The sequence below is a fragment of the Dermacentor andersoni genome, chromosome 1 (genome assembly GCF_023375885.2).
Source record: "Dermacentor andersoni chromosome 1, qqDerAnde1_hic_scaffold, whole genome shotgun sequence".
Lineage (NCBI taxonomy): Eukaryota > Metazoa > Arthropoda > Arachnida > Ixodida > Ixodidae > Dermacentor > Dermacentor andersoni.
This window is the reverse complement of record NC_092814.1, coordinates 131,524,604-131,546,826: the sequence shown is the minus strand read 5'-3', so window position 1 is coordinate 131,546,826 and position 22,223 is coordinate 131,524,604. Positions and strand designations below refer to the sequence as shown.

Here is a 22,223-nt window from a genome sequence, read left to right as displayed (position 1 = left end):
ACATAAAAAATAAACAAGATAACAAAAATAAACACATCCTTTTTGAACGGATGGCATCATGAAGGAGCTGAAAAAAAAAAGAGCCCAGTTTGCGCGCTGGCTCAATTCCTCACACTATTACACTATCTTTTTGTTTTATGACAATCTTTCCAACTTCTTGAGAACGGACGGACCAGTCGAGTCCGTTCCCTATAGTTCATAACTGCTGTTCGCAGCGAAGAATAGTGTATGAGTTTCGAAATATTATGTTGCATGCAAATACCGCATATTACGTATATTGTAGCCTTTTTACTATTTGTGTATAGTATGTACACCTGTGAGACTCACTCTGGTTCGCATTGGTGCGTCTCAGATAAAGGTCAACGCCGGTGCTCAGGCAGATGCCCACTGCAAGGACTCCTAGGGCGGCCCTGCACGATAAGATATCACACAGTGATGTTTATGAGAGAGCTCGAACTTCTTTCGTTTTTTTTTTTTTTTTTGATCAGCGAGATATATAATTTTTTACACACGCGCCACGTAGTGCCGCTGTACGAATAATTTAATTTTCTTCTTAGCTTTTACTTTTTTAGGATGAAGTTAACGATCGAGAACGTGTCGGTACCTGAGATTTTAAACAAGGAAGTATCGCGTTACAAGAGTTTCTGAAAATCATGATAACATAGCGATTTATAAGTTGTTAAATTTAACGTACTAAACTTCACTATCAACAAATTACTCGCGAGCATTTCTTCACTTGGTTCAATCACTACGCTTGTTGGCTGCAATTAAAGCTTGTTTGCCGAAAGTGAATTTAGTTTGTAGAGGCAACTCGACAAACTGCATAATAATTATATTCTTGCCCACACGATCGAACTTTGCGTCTTGGTCATTGGAGGCTTCAGGTCGGTTACACAGTCCGTCACGACGAGATTGATCATTCCTTGCACCACTGCAGGAAAGATAGAGAAAAAAAGGCGGTCACTGCCTTCGTGTCGCAGTGCAGACAAGCTGCATGTGCATTCGGGTAACAAGAGCCCGTTGACGGCTCTTTGATGCATACTTACGTGCGTCCAGAAGGCTTTGAATATCGGTTTCAGTGCAGTCGCTAATGAAGCAAAATCCAATGCGTACGCCTTCGACGAACTTGTTGTTTCCACTTTCTAAAGCGAAATCGATGGCCTGCATCAAATGAAAAAAAAAAATATGTGTGTGCCCGTCTCGATAGATTCTATTTAGAGTATACTTTCGGAGATATCATTTCATATCAGTTGAAGATGCCTCTAACGAAACCCCATTAAACGCTACTTTTCGCTTTGACAAATTTAGAGAAGGGCAAGAGTACACCGTAAATATCTATATAAGCGCCAAGCATCTGCAGTTATTAAAGAGTCATTTCAAATAAATAGGCACGTGAGTAATGCTTCTGGTTACTTGGGTACGCAGTTGAATAATACGCTATTTTGGTGAACCTGTGGTATTCATGGCCTTTGAATTTACTCTTTCAATCGGGCTTCCCGACAGACCGTATGGTCGGACACGTACAGAAAACTACGTTACACTTAAATATTTTTAGGACGTCTATTCTAGAAACGTTTGTTGCTGGGCAAGTTGGTGTGGTTTACAATACAGGGTGATCATTTTTAGGTTTACCGGAATACTTGAAGATTGCCTGTGGCAGATAGGATAATTCTTGTCTTTGAGCTGTATTATTTAAAGAGGCGCACATTACTAGCACGATAAATTGAAACTCATATTCAACTAATTAACTTCTTAATTAATTACTTTACGGCGCATATTGCAATATACGAATTGTAGCCGGTGAGTTTGCGACACATCCACTTGGGACGAACTTTCAGAATGACACCAGTTTCGTGATATTATTTCTCGAAATGTGGGAAGAAATACATGGGCGTTCCATTTACTTTTATGCTTCAATGCATGAAAGAGCGTTTTGCTAAAAAAAGTAAGTGGAACAACAGTGAATTTTTTACGGCGAGATTGATGGCGTATATCTCCAAACTGGGGTCATTCTGGAAATCCATTCCAAATGGATACGCCTTGCAAACTCCCCGGCTACAATTCGTAAATTGCAATATGTACCATGAAGTAATTAATTAATGAGCCAATTAATGAATTTTTGTCAATTAGAATATTTTTTCTATTTCTCGTGCAAGGAATGTCCACCTCTCTGCATAATCAATCACAAGGACTAGCATTATGTTAACTCCAACAGTCAAGCATTTAAAAATTCCGAGAAAACTTAAATTGATCACCCCGTACATTGTTGTGCTTGTCCGTGTCTTGTGCTTTGCGTGGTGTCTGTTCTCGCGCAGAAAAAAAAAAAAATTCCGCTACTTCGATCGGTCAGCTTTTGTATCTCATGTGCTGAGGAGACGCCCGGAGAAAAGCAGCCTCACCACTTCAGTCCTATCGTTCTGCTCAAGTTGAGACTGAAATGCGTTGTGCAAGCTCACACGCCACGTATATCCGTCACCATCACAATAATTTAAGTTATCAGATATCCACAAACTTTGGTAAATGGTAAAAATCGGACCCTGAAATGAGCGCAGTATGAGGAAACGTGACTTTTATTTCTCGCCGGTTCACAAGATTTCGAAATCGCGAGAAGGTTGCTGTTTGGGCATGACGAAATGAACGTGAAGTATATGTCACTAGAGAACAGCATATAGGCTACTAAACCTCATGCGGGCCTTTGGCAGTTTCGCAATATTTTGGGAGGTGAGGGCCTTCCGTTCTTGCTCGGCTCAGTTCTTCATAGAGTATCCCCAATTCCTCGTCCCTTCCGATTTTAAGTGAACGGCCTATATCATCCTTGGGAGGCCGTGAATGGGTATGCAAGTTGTACTAGCGGGCACAAGACATTGGTAGAGAAACGACATATTCATCCACAGTCAAAGCCAATTTCCTGTCCGCAAGTATAAGAGGGTCAAGCCAGACGCGATGCATTTACTGACACATAGAGACGGCAACAACAGGATGCACATTTGTCAGCTAGGCAGGACTCGGGCTCACGATTAATGTACACTGCGGGCGGTGTTGACGCAGGCTGGCTTATCTTGGCTGGAGCAAGATTTAAAGCCTGATGTCATTCAAAATGGGCGTTTATTCGAGCAACTAGGTGGCATTGGCATAGCATGCATGTTAGGCATACTGTCGCGACCGTTCTTTGTTTTCCCACATGAATTGTTCACGATACCACTAGAATGTGTTCTCACCGGCATTTCTCATGGGCAATGCATGCAACAAAACGCGTGGCGCCTGTTCGGCGAAAGCCATGGTTGGTGCTCACCCTAGGGTGGGACATTGTGATGGCCGGAGTCAGGTACCGGAGCACATCAGTGACGTTGCTATCCAGGTACACGTTGCAGTAGTGGGCTCGTGCTGTTTCTCTACCGTAGAAATCCCGCACTACCGTCTCGATGCACTCGTCGAAAGCTCCCACGTCTGAAAGGGTGCCTTGGAGTAGCCCAGTGGGATACTTTCCTGAGGCATCTAACACTGAAAAAAAGAAGTCACTTCGTGATATAGCAACTATCTCGGTTTATGCTACTTTTCCATGTAATTTTACGCTCACTTCACGCCTACTACTTCTTACTTGTGCCCTTTTTTGATCCCTCCATAAAAATTTGCCTCCAAATATAAAGCGAACATAATGGTTACTAGCTTCAATGTGTCATGATTTTTACGCGCGCATCATACATATATACTGTGGTCCAGCAATGGACCGCATAGTTTATTTCGACGGATATGTCACATTCTATACTTGCCGGAAATTTTTTTGCCTCTTATGGCCACACACTTGCGAGATCGAGCGATGAATAGGATTCACTCAAGTCGAAATATATATATGAAGGAGAAGAAAGAGAACTGAGGGGCCCGATTTTTATTAATCATATCATAAGAAGCCAACAAATATTGACACCAATGACTCATAGGGGAAATTACTTGTACTTACTAAATGAATTAAAGAAATTATAAGTAAAAGGAAATGAAAGTGGATGAAAAGACAAGTTGCCGCAGGTGGGGAACGATATATATATATATATATAAAAGGAAGAAATGACTAGGCTCCAACCGCTAGCTCTGCGGTCGCTCCATTGGTAAGAGCATCGCACGCGTAATGCGAAAACGTGGGTTTATATCCCACCTGCGGCCAGTTGTTTTTTCATTCACTTTCATTTCCATAAATTTATCATTTCTTTAATTCAATTGGTAAGTACTTGCTAATTATCAGTAGTAATTGCGGGCTCTTTCTTCCAGCCTCTGCGTTTCCTTGTATTTCTTCTCTCTTACCGTTATGTAGGCTTTCGCACTAAGTTGTTTTTTTAATGCTCCGATTAACTCTCCACGATTTCATCTTCTCAGCAGTTACATCACACCCGCTAGACCTACACCAACTACACATCATCATGAGTGCGCAACGAGGCATTAAAATACAAATGATTTTTTTTTACGTTCTTTTTTCTTTTGTCGTAATGCGCGTCCTATGGCGGCGCTGTTAACGGCGCTCCGGTGACGTCAGTCGGGAAGCCTCCGGCTAGAATATATTGTCACGTGGTGGTGACGTTAAGAACACAGTGGCAATACTGTGAAAGGCAAAACTAGATTTTATTGGGCGAACCTGTGCCCACAAAACAGGCTACACTTATAGCACAACGAAAGCGGCGAACACAGTCGGCGATCGTCGAAAATCTGATCAGCGAGTCAAGCGCGTCGGCTTTTATACAGCAGTCGTCGAATGTTCCAGACTAATCGTTCGGACCCGCGTACCTTCCACAAAGTTCTACACCATTCGCGTCACACGATGAAATCAGATAACACAACGTTCGGCGACAACAGATAGCCGGGTAGAAGTATCGAAAGCTTTCCAGAAAAATCGGATACATGCAGGCGCATCCAGCGCTGTGCGATTACATTTGTTAGGCGGCGAAATGTGGTCGCCCGATAAAGATAAGTACACGCGTCAATAGACAGTTTTAGTTACACGTACGTAGAGGCTTCACGTACGCAAACGTGAAAAGCCTACGTACCTTACGTGCACGCCATCTGAAACGCTTTTAGCTACACGTACGCGACGCACGCCAAGAGTGACCCCGTAGCTACGTCTATCGGGAAATGTGGACACGGCGGTAGCCAATTGAATCCTGTCGCCGTGTTTCGATGCAAGCAGTCTGCGCGCGCGCGGCCCGCTATCGCTTGTTTGTGATCTCGCGGAACTACCGCGCGAAGCTGTCTACGTGCGCAAGAAACGCACGCAAAGAATTGAATCTCACGTACGTCCGTGAGACGCGCGCGCGCCCGCTACGTTTTACGCATGCGCACTGCTGACACGTAGAAGCTCTACGTACGCAAAGCCTCTACGTACGTGTAACTAAAGCTGTCTATTATCTTCATTTTGACGCGATTTATGGTGCTCTGACTGCGTCGCGCGTAGCACGGCTCTCCCCAATTACTGTCTGTATTTTTTTGTTCAGTTTTATTTCTATAAATTACAGCGTTAGAAAGGCAGCAAACGTTGTATATTTAATGCATCTTCTATATCATCAGCCGACGTGGTAGTCCAGTGGCTATGGCGTTGGGCTGCTAAGCTCAAGGTCGCCGACTTGACCCCGGCCGCGGCGGCCGCATTTCGATGGGGGCGAAATGCGGAAACGTTCCCGTATACGTACATTTAGGTGCACGTTAAAGAACCACAGGTGGCCAAAATGAATCCGCAGTCTTTCACTGCCGCGTGCCTCATAATCATACGGTAGTTTTGGCACGTAACATCCCAGAATGTAATTTTTTTATTAAAAAAAGACCGTGTAACCACCGCCCTCGGGGCAGCGACACGATCTCTTGACTCAGTTATAAAACATCGCGCCGAGCGAGTAAATGGAAGCTTCAAAATGAAGCATCTTTAAAGGTCTCATTCGCAACATTTCGCGTCGACTAAGTGACATTGTAGACGAATGCAAACTTTAAATTTCGCTCATAATTCTATTTAATTGGTGTTGCACATAGAAAACATTTTTCTGATCAGAGAGGTGTCTTTTTTATTTTTTTAATTACAAGCGGCTTACCTCGAACATTAGTTTTACCACGCTCTATCATATTTCGCAATTGTCAAGCATGCTTCACACTATTCACTTGTAAGTACATATCATTACCGCTTTCTAATGCAAAAATATCGTTTGTTCAGGTTAGCATGGTGCTGTTTCTGTTCAACACCCTTTTAGACTACCGGAGACCACTCGGAAGACATCACTTTCTCAGCGTATGAATAAAGAGATTCTCATAAAAAAGAAGTAAATGCAGGAACTCCTGTGAACGTATTTATTGCGCCTGTGTACATCTACCCCCCCCCCCCCCCACCCTCACTTTATCTTTTTTTTTCCTTAGTGTGTTTAGCGCTCCAGCTACTCATTCGGTCCAGTACCAGCCAGCCTGAACTTTTCAACTTTATTGTTTTAGCTTTAAATACGTATGATGCGCTTACTCAACAAAGTATATTGAAAACGGTGATCTAGGCAAAGCTTGTCACCTGTTTTTATAGCGCTAATTCTCGTCGCTGGACAAACGTCGCCCTCTAAATGAACTCGCTACACATGGCAGGAATGAAGAAAGGGTGGTGCTGCGCCGACTAACTTGCAGGGGCGAGCTGTGTCACAATGGAAGTAATTGAGTTCAATTGAAATTATCTTGCGAAGGTCAGCACAGCAGCACAAGAATACGTAATTTTGCTTTACCCACAAATGTTGCCCGTCCTTGTATCGAACGTTCCAGATCGCATTATGGGTCAATGACGCTAAAGCAGTGCATGCATTAACGCACCGCAGCGACCACCTCGTTTCCGGAGCGGGGCATCAAACGTATTTCGTGATGTGCTTAACGCGCTGGGCAGCAACAAAATTGGAATGTCTGTGGCCAACGGAGCGGGCGACCGAAAACGCAGCCCGCTATGGACAGACGCACAGTATTACAGCGCAGACGCAGTAGCTGGAGGCAAGTGCAGCAGTTCATCGTCGAAAAAAGGACCAAAAAATCATCATGATTGCCCTGCAACAACGTAATAGCAATGACGAGTAACCAACGCCACGCGCGTGTACGCATTGATGGCTATAACAGACGACGCCAGGAGCAATCCACCCTGAGCGTGGTGACGACGGCGACTCCACGCGATCTCGCAGGTAATAGTGTCCTGGAACATCCCGTATATACTGTTCTACAAGCCTGCAGACTTGCACTTCAAGAACTCGAGCAGAGCAGGTCGGCCGATAGCACCAAGTTGCTTTCACGGAGCGTGCGCGTGCGTGTGCGGCGCAGCAGCGGAGTTCCCCCCCCCCCCCTCCTCCTCTGACGTCACACGCAAGAGGGCGCTACTCAAACAACTCGGGGCTAATAGAACTGCGGAATGAGTTACTCGGTCTAGTTGGATCTTTATGGCCTGCTGGCTTCCTTTTATTACATTGCGCACCATTGATTTTGCATTGCATCTTGCTTTTCTTCTTTGCCATCTTTGTATCTCGGACTCCCAACTGCTGCGATAGGCATTTGGGGCTTCAGTATGTTTGAATGAATGAATGAATGAATGAAAAACCCTACAGACTTCAGTGACACCTTCGGCAGAGTCTTTTATCAATGGCGTGTGAAATGCACGTGAATGTTGCGTGTCTCAGTATTGCATCTCTTTCCAGTAAGCACTGCTAACGACTCATGAAAAAAAAATGCATTTCGAATAATTTATAACATTTATTAGGGATGAAAACATCATCACTTGCATGCAAAGTCATAAATATACTATACAGGGTGTCCCAGTTAACTATATCATCCACCAAGATATAAAAAAAGAGCAAGGCGTTACTCAAAGAAAACTTAGTTCATATTGTTTAGAGTACAGTGGTGTGGCTGCCAGTAATCTTTCCGTTACTGAGATTTAATTAGGTAATCGTAATTATCTAACTCAAGACGTACTATCCTAATTTTTAAAGCGTCAAGGAGACATTTGGAGGCACAACGAAGGGACATCTAACTGCGGTATCTTCAGCGAGGTACTAATTGCGTATTAATGTTTTTACGACTGATAGATAAACCCCGCGAAATATGTAGAATACGACGGGACTGCGCTCCCACCCGGATCACAAAGCAGCGCCCTCACAAAACAGGCCCCTATGAGTAATTCAGGACGAAATAAAGCAAATAAAGAAAAACATCGTGATCGAGCTATAGTGTCTTAACTGCCGCGCCCCGGCCGAAGTAGCACGTTGCGTTTGGTGTTAGTTGGAAGCAAGCTGTGATAGTTGTTGTCTTAGCGTAGATAAAGTGCACGAATGGTTCCTTTTTTTTTGTAACAAAAGCTATCCCTACAAAAGCGAATTGACAACGTCAGTGCAAATGTGTAAAGGTGCATGTTGTATCGTCCTAGTCGCCATGTCATTCTCTAATGAGCAGAAGGTAAAAATGATCCTTGCCTTGGGATCTGCAAATGACAACAAGAGGAAGGCCGCAAATATATATATCACTCATGGAAGTGTGGTGGTAGACCAAACGCATCAACTATCACCAGGTATTATGAAAACCTGACACAAACCGGCAGCTTCCAGAAACAGCGGCGCAGGACTCAATCTTTGAGTCCTAGCCTACGCACGGATGTTCTACCATTTATGGCGTCAAATCATCATGCTACCGCGCGGGATGTGGCCACAGCAGTATCAGTTTCCAAGTCATAAGTTTGGAGGATTCTAAATGGCTCGGCCTTCCACCTGTACCACCTTAAGCTGCACCAATGCTTGAAAGATAGGAACCTGCAGAACTGTCTAGATTTCTGGTATTTGGTCCTCACAAAAGTCGATGAGTCACCGGACTTTTTGAGGAACATACTGTGCAGAGATGAAGCCAATTTTCCCAGAAATGCCTAGGTAAATTTGCATAATGCAGACTATTGGAGGGACTCCAATCCACACTGGGTAAAGCGCAATCGGCACCAGTCCGAGTGTTCGCTCAATGTGCGGTTCGGAATTTACGCCGGTGCTATAATCGGTCCCATCTTTTTCGATCACACACTGACTGGACAACGTTACGTGAACAAAATCCTTGAAGGAGTGGTGGATGAGTTTCTCAGAAGTCCCGCTGTCACGTCTTTCACTTCTATTGTATCAGCAAGATGGGGCACCAGCACACAGCAGCAGTCGAGCTCTAAACTGGCTGGATGTGACTTTTCATGCACCATAGATTGGAAAGCACGGGCCTGTAAATTGGCGGGCTAGGTCACCTGACCTCTCTCCACTCTATTTCTTTCTTTGAAGTTATGTGAAAGATCGTGCTTACATTATTGAGACGGACGTCAGATTAGTTCAAGGCAAAGAAAACGCATGTTAGCCACTGAAAATGTGATAAAACGGACACAGTACTCCGTCGCTGCAAAAGGAGACCTACTCGAACACGTCCTCTATAGGCAGCAGCTGGTGTTCAATGGAGCTTACGAATTCATCGATAATAAGGGCACACTGAAATCTGAAGGTCTTCTTTTTTTTGGCCAGACATCATGATTAGCAATTCGGCTCATTTAGAAGTGGTATATTTACTTTCTTGAATGCATTGGTTTTGCCTTTTCTGTACACGTTGTTCGCTTCCCGGTCTGTTTATTTCGTCCTTTTTTTTTTTTTGACACGAACCTGTTTTTGCAGCACGTATACACTTTCATGAAAAATAAAACGCTCACTTTAATTTCGCTTTGGTCCGAAGCAAGTTTCTGGCGCGAAATATAGCTTCGCGCGCACACTTTCGATGCCGTGTTGGCAAAGCGGGGTTTTGAAAGGCTCTATGCCTATTACATTGCTTTTCGCATTTCGTGCGTGGTCAGAGTGGAGCTTCTGCCACGTTATGAAGGGGCTTTTGTTATCAATATGACCAGTAGGCCTTGTGAGACGGATAATAAGTGTGACGTAGAAAGGAGAGGAAGGAATAGCTGCGAAGCCATGAAACCTGCTGTTGGTGCTCCTTCCGTACCATTATCAAGGTGATGCACTGTCTCTTCGGGTTTGCGATAGGCAATGCAGTTCCTTTCAATCAACTTATTTGAGGGCGCTACTTTATGATGTGGATGGGAGCGCACTCACGTGGTATTTTTCATACTTCGTGAGGTTTCTTTGTCAGTCAGAAAAAAATTCACGCAATTAATATGTGGCTGAGAACACCGCAGTTAGATGTCATTTTGGGGTGCCTACAAATGCCACATTGTCACTTTGAAAATTAGGACAGTACTTCCTGTGTTAGATAATTAATTGCAATTACCGAATTAAATGACAGTAACTAAAGAATTACTGGCGGCTTCTCCACTGTACTGGAAACAATATGCACTAGGTTTTGTTCGAGTAAAGGAACTGCTCTTTTTTTAAGTCTTGGTGCCTGACTTGGGGAACACTGCATAATTCACTTAGTAACCAAAATGAGCATAAGCCGGGTTCACTCGAGACCAGAATCAACAGCAGTGATGCGCGCAGCAGCGCTTGTACCCGGACTCGCAGAAAGAGAGAGAGAGAGAGAGAGGTCACAGTTTCGCCGGGAAGTCGAAGCAGTATTAGTGATAGGCAAGCATGCGACAATTACACGAAGGAAGATTACACCACCGAGAGGCTGTGAAAATGAACTGTCTCCTACTATGAGGTCTATACATATATACATACTTACATATATCTATATATATGAGGCACTATATAACGCCGTCACTTCAGCGCTCAATTCTTCGAGGTCACATGACGTTTTTTTCAAATGCAACAAATATATATATATATATATATATATATATATATATATATATATATATATATATATATATATATATATATATATATATAATCACCAGCCTGGCTACGCCCGCCCATACCAGGGCAAAGGCCTCTCCCACTCCAACTACCCTGGTACCCCGGTCATGCGCTAATTGTAGCCATGTTGTCCCTGCAAACTTATTAATCTCATACGTCCACCAAACTTTCTGCCGCTCCCTGCTACGCTTCCCTTCTCTTGGAATCCAGCCCGTAACCCTTAATGACCATCGGTTATCTTCCCTCCTCACTACATGCGCTGCCCATGCCCATTTCTTTTTCTTCTTGATTTCAACAAAGATGTCATTAACTCGCATTTGTTTACTCACCCAATCTGCTCTCTTCATATTCCCCCCTCCCACCCCTTAACGTTACACCCATCATTCTTCTTTCCATAGCTCGTTGCGTCGTCCTCAATTTAAGTAGAACCCTTTTCGTAAGCCTCCAGGTTTCTGTCCCGTAGGTGAGTACTGGTAAGACACAGCTGTTATACAGTTTCCTCTTGAGGGATAATGACAACCTGCCGTTCATGATCTGAGCATGCCTGCCAAACGCACCCCAGCCCATTTTTATTCTTCTGATTATTTCAGTCTCATGATCCAGATCCGCGGTCACTACCTGCCCTAAGTAGATGTATTCCCTTACCACTTCCAGTGCCTCACTACCTATTGTAAACTGCTGTTCCCTTCCGAGACTGTTAAACATTACTTTAGTTTTCTGCAGATTAATTTTTAGACCCACCCTTCTGCTTTGCCTCTCCAGGTCAGTGAGCATGCCTTGCAACTGGTCCCCTGAGTTACTAAGCAAGGAACTATCATCAGCGAATCTCAAGTTACTAAGGTATTCTCCATTAACTCTTATCCCCAATTCTTCTCAATCCAGGTCTCTGAATACCTCCTGTAAACACGCTGTGAATAGCATTGGAGAGATCGTATCTCCCTGCCTGACGCCTTTCTTTATTGGGATTTTGTTGCTTTCTTTATGGAGGACTACGATGGCTGCGGAACCGCTATAGATATCTTTCAGTATTTTTACATATGGCTCCTCTACACCCTGATTCCGTAATGCCTCCATGACTGCTGAGGTTTCGACAGAATCAAACGCTTTCTCGTAATCAATGAAAGCTATCTATAAGGGTTGGTTACATTCCGCACATTTCACTATCACCTGATTGATAGTGTGAATATGGTCTATTGTTGAGTAGCCTTTACGGAATCCTGCCTGGTCCTTTGCTTGACTGAAGTCTAAGGTGTTCCTGATTCTATTTGCAATTACCTTAGTAAATACTTTGTAGGCAACGGGCAGTAAGCTGATCGGTCTATAATTTTTCAAGTCTTTGGCGTCCCCTTTCTTATGGATTAGGATTATGTTAGCGTTCTTCCAAGATTCCGGTACGCTCGAGGTCATGAGGCATTGCGTATACAGGGTGGCCAGTTTTTCTAGAACAATCTGCCCATAATCCTTCAACAAATCTGCTGTTACCTTATCTTCCCCGGCTGCCTTCCCCCTTTGCATAGCTTCCGAGGCTTTCTTCACTTCTTCCGGCGTTACTTATGGGATTTCAAATTCCTCTACATTATTCCCTCTTCCATTATCGTCGTGGGTGCCCCTGGTACTGTATAAATCTCTACAGAACTCCTCAGCCACTTGAACTATCTTATCCATATTAGTAATGATATCGCCGGCTTTGTCTCTTAGCCCATACATCTGATTCTTGCCTATTCCTTGTTTCGTCTTCACAGTTTTTAGGCTTCCTCTGCTCCTGAGAGCATGCTCAATTCTATCCATATTACACTTCCATATGTCAGCTGTCTTACGCTTGTTGATTAACGTGGAAAGTTCTGCCAGTTCTATTCTAGCTGTAGCGTTAGAGGCTTTCATACATTGGCGTTTCTTGATCATATCTTTCGTCTCCTGCGATAGCTTACTGGCATCCTGTCTAATGGAGTTACTACCGACTTATATTGCACACTCCTTAATGATGCCCATAAGATTGTGGTTCATATCTTCAACACTAAGGTCCTCTTCCTGAGTTAAGGCCGAATACCTGTTCGGTAGCTTGATCTGGAATTCTTCTATTTTTCCTCTTACCGCCAACTCATTGATCGGCTTCTTATGTACCAGTTTCTTCCGTTCCCTCCTCAAGTCTAGCCTAATTCGAGTTCCTACCATCCTATGGTCACTGCAGCGCACCTTGCCGAGCACGTCCCCATCTTGTATGTTTCAGTGTCAGCGCAGAGTATAAAGTCGATTTCATTTCTAGTCTCGCCATTCGGGCTCCTCCACATCCACTTTCGGTTAGCCCGCTTGCGGAAGAAGGTATTCATTAGCCGCAAATTATTCCGTTCTGTAAACTCTACTAATAACTCTCCCCTGCTATTCCTATAACCTATGCCATATTGCCCCACTGACTTGTTTCCAGCCTGCTCCTTCCTACCCTGGCATTGAAGTCGCCCATAAGAAGAGTGTATTTTGTTTTGACTTTACCCAACGCCGATTCCACGTCTTCATAGAAGCTTTCGACTTACTGGTCATCATGACTGGGTGTAGGCGCGTAGACCTGTACGACCTTCAATTTGTACCTCTTATTAAGTTTTAGAAGACCTGCCACTCTCTCGTTAATGTTATAGAATTCCTGTATGTTACCAGCTATATTTTTAATTATCAGGAATAGGACTTCTAGTTCTCGTCTCTCCGCTAAGTCCCGGTAGCACAGGACATGCCCGCTTTTTAGCACTGTTTAGGCTTATTTTGTCCTCCTAACCTCACTGAGCCCTATTATATCCCATTTACTGCCCTCTAATTCCTCCAATAGCACTGCTAGACTCGCCTCACTAGATAACGTTCTAGCGTTAAACATTGCCAGGTTCAGATTTCAATGGCAGCCTGTCCGGATCCAGAGATTCTTAGCACCCTCTGCTGCGTCACAGGTCTGACCACCGCCGTGGTCAGTTTCTTCGCAGCTGCTGGGGACTGAAGGCCAGGGTATGATTGTTGTATTCATATAGTAGGTTGTGGCCAAGTACTGGACCAGGGTGGGCGCACAATTGCGCACCCGAACTCTACCATCCGTCGTGCCTGACGACCCCAGCCCTACATCCTCACCGGTTACTCCAGCCATCGTATGTGCCGGTGCCCAGAGTCAGCGGCATCCTGATATCTTCAGCGGTACCGATGAGAAATATGTTGAAGATTGGCTGGAATTGTATGAACGCGCCAGCGACGCCAACAATTGGGACGATCCCCTCAAGCTCAGCAACGCGATCTTCTATTTATCGGGCATCGCCATGCTGTGGTTCAAAAACCACGAAGCCGATCTCCGCTCGTGGGCTAGCTTAGCATCGCAGAAGTTTTCGGCCACCCTGGCGTCCGCAAACTTCGCGCTGAACAACGCCTACGAAGCCGATCCCAGCAAAATGGTGAAACGTTCACCAGCTACATAGAGGACACCGTCGACCTCTGCCGGCGTGTGAACCCAATGATGGCGGAGGCGGACAAGGTACGTCACATCATGAAGGGCATTTCCGACGATGCCTTTCATATGCTGCTGTCCAAAAACCCAGGCACTGTTTCTCAGGTCATTGAGCTTTGCCAGAGTTTCGACGAGCTCTGCAGACAGCGTCTTCTCACGCAGCGCCCCGCTGCGTCCGACGAAACCCTCACGAGCATGACCGCGGCTCCTGAGATGGACTCCCTGCTTTGCCAGACAAAATAGTTCGTCCGTGCTGAAGTCGCTCGTAAGCTTTCGCTGCTGTCCTCAGCCACGCCACCACCTTCGCCTTTGCCAGGTCATCCACGAGCAAGTTCGCGCAGCTCTCCCTTCTTCCCGCGCGACTCCGCTGGTGCCTGAGGTGACTTTTCCTGAGGTGACTGCTCCTCTCAGCTATGCCGAGGCTCTCGCACGGCCACCACCTCCGAACTTTGCCCCATCCCAATCAGTCGTGCCACTGCGTCCAGCTCCTCACTTCGTTCAGCCGCGATACCCACACAGAAGTGGACAATGGCACACTCCTGACAACCGGCCAATATTTTTTGCGTGTGCATGGTCTACCTGGCCACGTTGCACGATTTTGTCGTCGCCGCGCAAAATCCTACAGCCGTAGCTTCGACACCGAACCATACGTTTCCCCATACCCGTCATCCTCCGCGTCTCAGAACCCTGGCCAGATGTCTTCCTACACGGACCACCGCCTTCTTGTTGACCACCGTTCGCCATCGCCTCGACGCCGGCTCGCTTTCGCCTATGCGTCGTCATCCTTCTACGCCGGAACAGGAAAACTAATCGTCGCGGTTCCAGAGGCAAAAACTGCGTCACCCACGAACAGACCAAGGCCTCTCCCTTCTCCGACTAATGTTATTGACGTATATGTGGACGGCGTCGCTGCCTCGCCCTCGTTGACACTGGTGCCGCACTTTCAGTTATTAGTGCCAAACTTTGCCCTTCGCTCAGAAAAGTTGCGACGCCAGCGCAGACCGCATCACGCCTGCGGCTGCGTGTACTGCTCGCGTTGTGATCAACGGCCTCCTCTACATCGTCGAGTTTTTGGTGCTGTGTTCTTGTTCTCACGATCTTATTTTGGGCTGGGACTTCCTTTCCGCTAATAAGGCTGAAGTGAAATTTCAAACGCTGTGTCATGCCTCACTTCTTGACGCTCGTGAACCTGAAGATAAAGTATTTGTTGCCGAAGACGTTACACGACGTTACAATTCCACCGCACAAATCTGCCCTTGCCACAGTGTCATGCAACATTGTTCCTGATGCCAGCGCACTTTTTACGCCATCTGCAATTTTCGCTCGTCGCAAATATTCCTCGCTGCCTTTCTCTCTTTTGGACGTTCATGCCGGCATCAGCAGACTGCTCGTCACCAACCGATAGTCCTGTCCTCTAACTTTGCTTCGTGGGGAGTGCATTGGACGTGCCCAATGTGTCGACCCTGCTGCCATCATTGACATGCGAACTGTTTCCATCGCTACTCATGAGGTCGCCGGAGTGACCTGTAACCCCGCGCAGGAGCCGACTTCTCCCGATGTTTTACATAGCTCCATCGCCGACACGTTGACTGTTTCTCAACGCGCCCAGCTTCTACGCCTCCTCGACAAGTTCGGTTCGTCTTTCGACTGCTAGCATGTTCCCTTGGGCCGCACGTCAACTGTTTGTCATCGCATGGACACGGGTACCAGTGCGCCACTGCGACAAAGACCATATCGTGTATCCGCGACAGAGCGCCGTGTTATCGACGACCAAGTAGCTGACATGCTCAAGCGTGGCGTCATTCAGCCTTCGGATAGCCCCTGGGCGTCTCCCGTTGTTCTTGTTAAGAAGAAGGATGGATTGATTGGATTCTGTGTCGATTACCATCGTCTTAACAATATAACTCGTAAAGATGTTTACCCTCTTCCGAGAATTGACGACGTGCTTGACTGTCTCCAAGGCGCGGAATTCTTCTCTTCTATCGACTTACGCAGCGGCTATTGGCAAGTCCCCATGGCACCCGAAGACCAACCTAAAACGGCCTTTGTAACACCAGATGGCCTATATGAATTTCGTGTCATGCCTTTCGGGCTTTGCAACTCCCCCGCAACATTTGAGTGTATGATGGACAACTGTTTGCGCGGTCTCAAGTGGAAAACGTGCCTGTGCTACTTAGATGATGTGTTTATTTTTTCGCCCGATTTTCCCACCCATCTCTGTAGGCTGGAGGAACATTTACAGTGGCTAACTGCCGCCGGCCTTCAGCCCAACCTGAAGAAATGCCACTTTGCTGCAAGTCAGCTCACCATCCTTGGCCATGTAGTATCTAAACACGGTAATCTTCCTGACGCCGCCAAGTTCCGTGCAGTTGCTGATTTTCCCAAACCTTCCGCCGTAAGAGAACTTCGCAGCTTCCTTGGCCTATGCTCTTACTTTCGCCCCTTCATTCAGAATTTTGCGTCCATCACCGCACCCTTGAATCAGCTTTTACGGAGCGACTTGAATGATTACGCCTGGTCGTCCGCTTGTGACGATGCCTTCCAAGAGTTGCGTCGTCTACTGACCTCGCCGCCTGTACGGCGTCACTTCGACCCGACAGCTCCGACCGAAGTACATACCGCCGCCAGCGGTGTTGGACTCGGCGCTGTGCTCGCGCAGCGCAAACCGGTATTCGACGAGTACTACGTTGCATACGCAAGCCACACCCTCACCAAAGCTGAGAAGAATTATTCCGTGACGGAGAAGGACTGTTTGGCCATAATCTGGGCACTTGGTAAATTTCCACCCTACCTCTATGACCGCCCCTTCGACGTGATTACAGACCACCATGTACTTTGTTGGCTGTCCACGTTGAAGGACCCCTAAGGTCGATTAGCGCGCTGGGCTTTGCGGTTGCAAGATTTCAACGTGCGCGTTGTCCACAAATGTGGCCGCTGCCACACCGATGCCGACGCGCTTTCCCGTTCGCCCGTGTCAACCGAAAGCGATGCCTGCCTTTCTGCCGTTGACCAAGTACTTTCGTTCCCAGCAGGCTGCGACATTGCTTCGAAGCAACGCAAGAATGCCTGGATTAGTGCTCTTATCCGCTTCCTTTCAAACCCGTCGACTGTTCCTTTCCCTTCTCGAGCTTTGCGCCGCCAAACATCTCACTTCGAAATTCGGGATGGACTTCTCTATCGCCGGAATTGCGTCTCTGACGTCCGCAAGTGGTTGCTGGTCATAACTCGACATCTTCGTGGTGAAATATGTTCTGCCTTCCATACCGACCCGTAGTGTGCACATGCGGGTGTCTTCAAGACGTACACCCGGCTTCGCTCCAGGTTTTATTGGTGTGGCATGTACACCTTTGTGTGCAAGTACATTCGGTCGTGCCCTCAGTGCCAACGCCGCAAGGTTCCTGCTCAGCATGTCTCTGGTCCACTCCAGCCAATCTCGTGTCCTGCCAGGCCCTTCGATCGCATTGGCATTGACCTGTATGGACCCTTTCCGAGCACGGCTTCCGGGAACCGCTGTGGATAGTCGTCGCCATCGACCATTTGACGCGATACGCAAAAACAGCCGCTCTGCCTGCTGCCACCGTCCGTGATATAGCATCCTTCCTCCCGAAAACTTTACTCTTCGTCACGGTGCACCTCGCGAACTTTTGAGTGATAGAGTACGTGTCTTCCTCTCCGAAGTCGTAAACGCGCTCCTTGCTGAATGTCGCATCGTTCATCGCACCACCACCGCCTACCATCCTCAAACTAACGGTCTGAAGAAAATATTTAACCGCACCCTTGGCGACATGCTCTCCAATTACGTCGCCTCTGATCACACTGATTGGGACCTCATTTTGCCATTCATCACGTTCGCCTACAACACTGCACCACAGGCGACCACAAACTTCTCCCCATTCTTCCTCTTGTATGGCCGCGAACCTTCGACTACCCTCGACACCATTCTTCCGTACAGACACGACTCATACGAATGTACGCCCATCTCTGAAGCTGCCCGCCGCGCAGCGGAATGCCTTCAGCTCGCGCGTTCCTTTAGAGCCGTCGACCAATGGCAACAAAAATCTCGACGTGACGATGATCACCCGCATTGTCACTTTCTTCCGGACTCCCTTGTGTGGCTTTGGGTTCCTGCCGTTCCTACCGAACTCTCATCTAAGCTTGTCTCCAAATTTCAAGGACCCTACCGTGTTGGAGCACAGACATCGCCTGTGAACTATATTGTCGAGCCTGTCACGCCACCTACGGACCAACGCTGTCGTGGTCGTGAAACCGTCCACGTACAACACCTGAAGCTGTATTACGACCCCATGGGTCTATGTTCACCATGAGTCACCAGGATGGCTCCTTTTCCTATGGGGAGCGATTGTAGTGAAGAGGAATGCCTGGCGCTGCAGCCACATCGCCAGTCGTCCGCAAGGCGCGAGCTCGAGATTGCGTGAGCTGCTCTGGTTGAGACATGTTGCCTGCTGCTCTCTTCTACTGTATTCATGTTGTATATATATATATATATATCGAAAGCGGGGTCGGGCCTCCCCCCCCCCCCCCCCCGGAAAATGAGAACTCTCCGTCTATGGGTGTAAGTATACGTGTATACGTGTATACGAGATTAGAAATACGACACAATGTGTCTTTGTGTTAATTTATTAGGCCCTTTGTTGCAGGAAGGCTACGTCAATCCAGTGAAACAAACAGAAAACGGCCATACGTGGTCACACGCGCTTCCAGCCTTCTGGAGAAAGCAGGAAGCTTCACTGATTCCTCGGAGTCGTTATGCATAACTAATCAGGGGCCGCCAAGCATAACTTCATTCGACGCGCAGGTCCAGTTCGCTGTTCCAGTGACGGATTACCAAATGTTTTGTTCGCTATGACAGCAGGATCATTAAAGGCGAGGCTCGCTGAGCAATGTAGCAATTAAGTGGTATGCCTACCCCCTGGAGCCAATGTTTCCGCCTTCTTTCTATTAACTCTGGCGAGGTTATCAACTCACGTACGGACAGATAAGCTGCGTGATTTCATTAACGCAACATTTATTTATAGGAACAAATCATGTTTTGTTGACTATAATAAATGAGTGCTGCACGCTGTCTCAATGTCTTGCTTTACGCCCGCTAACGCTTAAAAGCACGCGCGCAGTCGAAGTTTTGTTTGATAAAGATACCTGATAACCTTTAAAGCAATGCATATTACACAACACAAATTGCTTTGCAGTGCCTTCATGCAGTGGTGGTTTAGCTCAGTGCAGGGTAGCAAAGCAGAAACTCTCATCTGGCTGACCTCCCTGCCTTTCCTCTCTCTCTGTAGTCTCATACTACCTGGTTTCTGCGTGATATGAGCAGCTAATAACTCTTCGATCTTGCATTCTTATCGTAGTATGAGCAACATTTTGAAGGAGGTGTATGCAGTGGGCATGTGCATCACCTCCATTTAATAAATTTGTTGTTCCCACTTAATACTTGATTCAATTATGTTTTAGCAATTGCATTAATTTGTGATATATAAGACCTCAGTGTAAACCCCTATCGACCGCCCATATGTGTTAATGACAAAGAGTTATATAGTTATAATAACTGAGAAATATTTCTAACTACATTGGTTTCCAAAATGTTTTACAGCGCTCACAATTGTTCTGTGCTGCCGATGTTGTCAACTTGTCGGGCCGTATTCGCATCACTAATATCGTCCCCTGTACTTGCAACATAAGTAGGAGATTCTTAGCCTCTTTGGTCATTTAACATGTCTGCGTCTTTTCATAAATCCTCTTGCGCACGCGAAGGTGTTCTTTACACTAACGTAGCATAAAAATGTCTATTTAGGCCAAGAATGACATGGCGTAGCTCATATCTGATGTGTGGCATCTGCTATTCGACGCGCAAGTAGCTCCAACTGTTTTGGTATTTGCCACAATTTCCTTACTATACCAGAAGAGTCATGGCTCCCAGACATAATTAAAACAAATCCCAACACAGTCAACCTTCTAAGCTTTTGCGGGAGCCCAATGTTACCAAGTCATAGTGTACTACTTTTGGAATACTTCAATAACGAACACTTGATCAAAGTGAACACAGTTCAACGACTCAGGAGGGAGAAAACGAAGTCAGCTTCACCGTAACAAAGCTCTGCAGTACATTCCTGTGAAGAAGTTATAGTTAAGGTTGCTGTTGACATAAACTTTTCGCGTATTATCTGGTCTTGCAGCCGTATCAAGAAATTGTAACCAACAAATAAAATCCTGAACATAGAGAAAGTGTCAAAACAACGTTCATTTGCCGTTTTCTTCGCGTGGTATAGGTCTGAAAAGCACGAATTAATTCTCTACTTCTTGCGTTACTAACATCAAACATTATGTATGTGATGTGGAACGCAAATCAACAACAATGCAAGCGGAATTGCCCTTATAACAGAGTTTTGCTTTCAGTACCAAAGGAAGAGGTATGGTAAAAATACTACTTAGAAGACCGACGTTTTTCGTCGCTTGATTTGGGAATTAATTGGGATTCCTAGCGCACGGAGAGGCCCTGAAGATGGACAGGCTACAAGTTCGTAAGTCTGGCATGGATTTTAATCTACATAATTAGAAGTTTGTGTATTTTGGTTAATGCATCAAATTATTATTGATTACTTCTTAGCACTTGACTTCTTTTTCTGTGAAAAATACGTTTCTGCAAATAGCCTTTTGTACATGCGGCACTGTCTATTCGTCTGCACTTAGCTTAACGTCGGTATACGGAGCTGATCAGCCTAGCTGAAAATTTTGCACAATACCAACGGTAGTCATCGCTAGTCAAGGCGTCTTGACTGCATCTGCAGAGTAGACGCAATCAAGATGCCACAGAATAAATAAATAGAAATTTAAATAAAGGATGTGCGTGCACAACGTCGCATTCATTTTGTGGACACAGCGACATGACGATTTCATTAGGTGGAGCAAAAAAAAGGCAATAAAAGGAAGAATTCTTACGCCTGTACGCCCAGGGCTCCATGTTCCTGAGAGCCCGCAGCAGCTTCATGAGGCCCACGCTGCAGCCGGAGGAGACTTTCGCCCCGATCAGCCTCCTTGCCAGAGGGCTCCGCGGGTTGCCCAGGAAGTCGTCCACTACGCTTTTCAGTGACTGCACTAACTCGGGCGTAGGTTGCGCCGCGGGCGGGCGTTCTTCGCTGGGCCGAGTCGTTGACGTCGCAGCTTCCGCGGATAGTGCCGATGTTGCCGCGACAGTAGCCCCCGCAATGCAGAGAAGAATAATAAGGACGCTCGGGCATGGACGCATCTTTGCTTGAAGGCGATTGCAGTTGAATATGGGATACACCTGTTCTCGTGACGTGTCTTATCACTGCTGTTTTAGGCGCTGCTTTGTGCTACGCGTGGTACGAGCCTGCCAGAATCAAACCTAAGCACCCCACTGACTCGCGTCCAGGGGGGAAGAGCCAACCTTCTCCAGCCTTCGAGTGCGGCCTTAGGCGGGCTATGATGACGGAATATCTGTGGTCGCTTCGGCGGCGTGGCGTTGACACTGAGCTAAACCATCACCTTTCCTCGGCCTTTGTGTCCGTTATTTTACGCCTCTTAGAAAAGCGCTTCATGAAAAAAGGGCGGGTCACACAGGTCTGGGGCAACAGGAACAAATGCGGCACGGCTGTCCGCGTAATGTCAACTGAGCTGCGTGAGAGAGAGTTTTTCATGCATGATGACGCCCCGGGCGATTTGCGTCGAAACCTAGAGCTGCACTCGCCCCTTCTTTCCCCCGGAGGGTCCTTGAAGCCCCACTGCGGTGGCCTGGCTTCCTCGGCTTCCGAGTCGACATGGGTGACCAGCTGCGACAGTGCTCTGGCCAGAGGACTCGCAGGATGTGCGTCACCGCGGTGTGCCCCATGAGATGGGCTCTCCAAGGCTGCTGGTGACTGGAGCGTAGGCACAATGCATGACAGTTTTATTAGAGATATGAGCGGGGC

General features: G+C 46.6%; 1 protein-coding gene across 1 annotated transcript in view; it reads right to left on the bottom strand.

The window, feature by feature from the left end:
• Positions 1 to 21,867, bottom strand: part of LOC126545877 (nose resistant to fluoxetine protein 6-like) — a 49,725-nt gene extending 27,858 nt beyond the window's left edge. Inside the window, exons 1-5 of the mRNA XM_050193905.2 lie at positions 21,235 to 21,867; positions 3,293 to 3,501; positions 1,047 to 1,161; positions 847 to 931; positions 328 to 410 (exon numbers count right to left, since the gene is read on the bottom strand). Coding sequence (XP_050049862.1) covers positions 328 to 410; positions 847 to 931; positions 1,047 to 1,161; positions 3,293 to 3,501; positions 21,235 to 21,541 — 799 coding nt within the window. The 5' untranslated portion in view covers positions 21,542 to 21,867. The remainder of the gene's footprint in view (positions 1 to 327; positions 411 to 846; positions 932 to 1,046; positions 1,162 to 3,292; positions 3,502 to 21,234) is intronic.
• Between the last annotated feature and the right edge of the window lie 356 nt (positions 21,868 to 22,223).